Source organism: Ipomoea triloba, chromosome 12 (assembly GCF_003576645.1).
Source record: "Ipomoea triloba cultivar NCNSP0323 chromosome 12, ASM357664v1".
Classification (NCBI taxonomy): Eukaryota; Viridiplantae; Streptophyta; class Magnoliopsida; order Solanales; family Convolvulaceae; genus Ipomoea; species Ipomoea triloba.
This window is the reverse complement of record NC_044927.1, coordinates 20,145,021-20,150,225: the sequence shown is the minus strand read 5'-3', so window position 1 is coordinate 20,150,225 and position 5,205 is coordinate 20,145,021. Positions and strand designations below refer to the sequence as shown.

The 5,205-nt window shown below is 35.8% G+C and overlaps 2 protein-coding genes across 4 annotated transcripts; one reads left to right on the top strand and one right to left on the bottom strand.

Moving 5' to 3' along the window:
* The first annotated feature begins 207 nt into the window (after positions 1-207).
* Positions 208-3,539, top strand: LOC115998426 (mitochondrial pyruvate carrier 1-like). 3 transcript variants are annotated; one of them, XM_031238007.1, is made up of 6 exons: positions 208-344; positions 1,383-1,484; positions 1,569-1,623; positions 1,706-1,841; positions 2,764-2,825; positions 3,337-3,539. In XM_031238007.1, exons 2-5 carry the CDS (start codon positions 1,392-1,394, stop codon positions 2,798-2,800), a joined length of 321 nt encoding a protein of 106 aa, XP_031093867.1. In that variant the 5' UTR covers positions 208-344; positions 1,383-1,391; the 3' UTR covers positions 2,801-2,825; positions 3,337-3,539. The 3 variants fall into 3 exon arrangements, with proteins under 3 accessions (XP_031093867.1, XP_031093866.1, XP_031093865.1); XM_031238006.1 differs by having other exon boundaries at positions 3,378-3,428; XM_031238005.1 differs by lacking the exon at positions 3,337-3,539 and having other exon boundaries at positions 2,764-2,977.
* Positions 2,911-4,898, bottom strand: LOC115998424 (bidirectional sugar transporter SWEET4-like). Its single transcript, XM_031238002.1, has 5 exons — positions 4,767-4,898; positions 4,555-4,591; positions 4,048-4,426; positions 3,368-3,487; positions 2,911-3,288 (listed from the first exon to the last, which is right to left on the bottom strand). Exons 1-5 carry the CDS (start codon positions 4,807-4,809, stop codon positions 3,127-3,129), a joined length of 741 nt encoding a protein of 246 aa, XP_031093862.1. The 5' UTR covers positions 4,810-4,898; the 3' UTR covers positions 2,911-3,126.
* Positions 4,899-5,205: the final 307 nt, after the last annotated feature.

The window sequence follows — 5,205 nt, the reverse complement described above, 5'->3', positions numbered from 1 at the left end:
TAGTAATAATAATAATAATTTCATAGTTTTCGGGTATAAATTTACACAACATTGTCAAACATTTAAGGGTTTGAATGATATTTACAGAATCTTTAGTGGCGAAAATGAAAACTGCACCAGACATTTGCAACGTGGCACATATTTACTGGAAGACTACAAAGACTCCAGGTGGTCGCATCTACTCAGAATCAATGCCCTCTCGACGGCTGCTATCTCGCTTCGCCTTCCGCGACCACCAAACCTGACTCTGATCTGGAAGGAACATTTTTTTTTCCTTCTATTTGTTCTATTCTACACATCTTCAGCTCTCCAATCCCATTTTGCAGGATCGATCTTAGTCAAAGGTACTGATATTTCAATTGTATACATTATTATTATTATTATTTATAGATATATGCAGTAGACTTAATTGTTTAGATTGGTTTACAGATTTTGTATTTGAATCGTATATTTATCCCTAGTTTGCGATTATGTTGGGGAAGACGAAAACCCTGTTATACTTTAGTTCCGATTTCAGATTCTGTAAATTGACACCATTTTCTGTATTTCAGTGGAATTTGGAAAGAAAAACTGAAGTTTATACAATTATTTAAAATTTGTCAGTAATGGTGTGTGCTATCGCTGTATAGGTGTTTGTTGTTTCTAATGGTGTTAGATGGTTTGGTATGGTAAAGATCAGAGAATTATTGGATGTTTCAACATGAGAACAATTACAAAATATAATTGTATTGTGATTTTTTAACACTGGTTTCAAAAAAAACACTGGTTTCTAGCAATAAAGTTATGGTTATGCCAATAATGAACCAGTCCTGATAGCATAAATGACACATAATCTATGTTTGTTAAGAATCTATTGTCTTCTTTGATTGCAAAACTCACAACCTTGTATTCCAATGGTGTGGGGAAGTGGAAGGGCAAATGGGAATTTGAAACACAAAACACTACTAATAAAGGAACTCAGAGACTTCCCATTTTATTCTTTCATTAAAAAAATACTAGGGAGACTTATACAGTTAAACACCAAAACATGATCTCAAGGTGTCATCACTTTGAATGAGGATAGTAATCAGATGAATGTGAATTAGGTAATTATTCATATACCATTGGAGAGGTCTGTCTCTTAGCTTTCAGATGCAACAAACATAGTAGCATTTGGATGTCTATGGCCAAGGTTATCACTTATGACCAAAACACTGCGCAGCTAGCCATCAGCCCTCCTGGACACAAGAATATGGCTTTGCTTTTGGTTTTGTTGCATTGCATCACATTCTTATTTTTTCTTGCTGGTTGTTGTGATTCCATTTTATTCAGTTGCAACTGTTCTTTTCATTTGTTTCGTTTTTGGGTTTACATTCTAACAGTTGTGGTGGATTCTTGTGCAGCGTGTCCTTATGGCTTCCTTTAGAGCATTTTTGAACAGCCCTGTTGGCCCTAAAACAACTCATTTCTGGGGTCCTGTTGCTAACTGGGGATTTGTTGTAGCGGTGTGTTTCTCCATCTGAGATACTAAGTCAAAATTTTGGCTACTTCATTCTACTTTTTCTTGATTATGTTAATGGGCACTGCAGGGATTAGTGGACACACAGAAGCCACCAGAAATGATATCTGGAAACATGACATCAGGTAGAGTACATCTCACCTAAAAGCAAGAGCAAGTGAAGCTCCTGATTTAGAGCCTAATATTCCCTTTTAATTGGTGTTGCAGCAATGTGTGTATATTCTGCACTGTTCATGAGGTTTGCATGGATGGTCCAGCCTCGCAACTATCTGCTTTTGGCATGCCATGCCTCAAACGAGTGTGTGCAGCTCTATCAACTATCTCGTTGGGCAAAGGGTCAGGGGTAAGAATTGGTTACTTAACAAGTTTGTGTTCATGGTGATGAATCAATATCAGAATCATAAGATAATCTTGGTTGAAGATGGATAAAAGTATTTTCACCAAGCCTGAATTAATGATTGAGTTTGTGTTCATGGTGATGAATCAATATCAGAATCATAAGATAATCTTGGTTGAGAATTGAGATGGATAAAAGTATTTTCACCAAGCCTGAATTAATGATTGAGTTAATTCCATTTTTAGTCCTAGAATTATAGGTGACAAACCACTTTTAGTCCTTTTTTATCAGAACATCTAGTTTTGGTCCTAGTATTATTGTGACATGACCATTTTTGGTCCTCTATCAACAAAATAGTTTAAATTTCGTTAAATACAAGGGCATTTTGATCTTCAATTATGGATTTTTTCAAAAAAATATAGTGGGTCAACCTACTTTGTATAAAAAAGATCTAAATGTCCTTGTATCTAACGACATTTCAATGATTTTGTCGACAGAGAACCAAAATTGGTCATGTCACAATAATACTAGGACAAAAAGTGAATGTTCTGATAAAAAAGGACTAAAGGTGGAATGTCACTTATAAATCTATGACCAAAAATGAAATTAACTCATTAATGATTTATGGATATTCCTAAATGAAGAATGTTCCGTTCTCTCAGATTAACATTTTTTTTGGATGATGAGGGAAACCCCTTTTGGGTGTAAATAAACCTTGCATTGTGATCCTAGCAGGTAAAGGATCACAAGGAAGTAAATTAGCCTTGGTTACCTTATAGCTAACCGGCTCAAACTAAAGTGATAAGATTCGAACTCATGACCTTGTGGTTACAAACGTGGATCTCTTGTCATCTTGGCTAGGGTTAACCTAGATTAACATATTTTGGCCATGTCTGGTGCCCTAATCTTTACCTCCCACCTTTTGTAGGTACTTGCAGCAGAAGCAGGAGGACAAAGCCCAGTGATTCATGCTGCATTTCTATTCTACATGTACACCCTTTATTCCCATTAACTTTTGGTGGTTTTCTCATTTCTATAAGCTTTCATAAATTCCAACACAACTTGAAGGTCACTATATAAAATTCAAGACTATATTTGGTGTACCACAACATTTTGCTGTAACACAGGTCATGATTGTTTAAGGTTTAAACCCTCCTTCACTTTTAACCGAGTTCATTGACTCTAAGGAGAGAGGAGCATTACACTGAAAAACAAAAAGATAAAATGGGAGAAAGCAATAGACTAAGTAACCAAGCAACACCAACTGCTTTGTGTTCTTCCTGAGTTTATTTCAAGGCTCATTGTTGGGTACTTTGGTGTCTCCCTTGTGGGCCAAGCCCACTTCTCCTTTTGCTGCCTCTCTCTCTGCAATAATCCTCTTTGTAGAATTGTAGTACAATGCATACAAAATGAGTTGGGCCAGCCCAAGTAGTCCTCCCATTCCATTTGGTGCCTGAAACCCAATAATTATTACTGTATTATTTTTACTTTTAACTTGTAGTTATTTAAAGGAAAGGAAGAATAATATTTACCAGAATATAGGGGTCGATGCGAATGAAGGCATAGGCAGTCCAGCTGACAGCATTGGCAAAGGAAAACAAAGAAAGGAAAAACGGCATGTACTCCACGCTCTTCGTACTGATTACCAGTTTCTGTAAAAACCAAAAACCCAACATTTATGATTTATCTGTCATTTACTCTTCCCTCCTCGCCTACAACCTACCACCACTTCATGTTATATACATTCAACACGCTACAAAACATGACTGTAACGTCACACGTACAACACCTGGTTAGCAAACACGTGTCCAACATGATCCGTTCCACCGTTACACAAATAGCATAAGCAATATAAATATGAGAAATACAGTTTTAAACACAAAAAAATGATAAGGGTATATATGTAATTTTACAACATAAAAAAAATTGTGTGACCACGGGTCTCAATCCATGAGAATCTTTGATTAATAAGATCAATAATTCCACTCATTAATCAAAAACCTGAATCTTTGATTAATAAGATCAATAATTCCACTCATTAATCAAAAACCTGACCTGTTCAGACCTGTGAGAGATCAATAATTCCACTCATTAATAAAAAATCTATCAATAATTCCACTCATTAATCAAAAATCTAATTTGTCGAGACATGTGAGACGATCCCACACAAGTGGGAGCGAGAGTAATTAAAGGTGAAGATGGAAGTACTGACCATGACGGCCAAGGGAGAGGCATACATCATGATGTTACCGACCATGCAAATGCTACCAACAATGGCGGAGCGGAGTTTCCAGGTGTGGGCCAGAGTGAGGACGAGAACAGCCAGAGCCGCCACGAACACAATCTCGACGACGATGATGAACAGTATTCTGAGGCGCTTCTTGGCGTCGGAGTAGATGAGAAAGAGTAAGAGATAGACGATCTCGATGGCCAAGCCGATGCCGTTTGTAGTCACCACCAGCTGGCTGTGAGGGTGTACCATAGGCAGCCCGTACAGTACCCACAGCGCGCAGTTCACAAACGTCGCCAGGTACGGCACCGCCGAGAATTGCTCCACCGATTTCTTCTTCCATATCTTCACAAATGTCGGCCTGAAATTTTATTTTATTTTATTTCACAATGCAAATTAATTAAATCAAAATTTTCACTCCTTTTTTTTTTTTTTTTATTCAGACAATTATAGCCTTCTACTAAAGAAAAAAAAAAAAAGAAAGCTCACACGGGTGACAAGAACAAGATGAAGGAAATCACGTTCCCTGAAAATGAACAAAATGGCCATTCATTAGGAAAGATCTCAGTGTCTGTGTTGATAAAATATAATAAAAATAATTTTATAATTACATCAGATATTGAATTGTAGTAGATACAATCATTTTATTTTAAGTTATATCTAAACCTTAAAAAATATCGGAATAAATGATGGAATCCTACCAATGATACCAACAACAGTGCGAGCAGTGTCCCTAGAAAACATGGTCGAAACAGAGTATAGTAACTACTTATGAAATATCAAACCAAACAGTGTATAAATATGAGAGAGAGAGAGAGAGAGAGAGAGGAGATGATATGGATGAGCTCTATGCATGTGTGTGTATATATACAGAGAAGGGGGAGAANTACAAGTGTTGAAAAAAATAAAAATAAAAAAGCATAACAAAAATTTAATTTGTATTAATTATTAACTTACTGTCCACCATAATATTTATGTTTTTTTTTTCTTTTTTGACTTAAGCTTCACACTTTCACATATATCCAAAAATTAGTGTAAAAAAATATTTTTAATATTAAACTAATAATTATATTAAAACTTTTGTCCAAACAAATGTATAGTATAATTTTCAAAAGTTTATGTAATTTTTTTAGTACTACT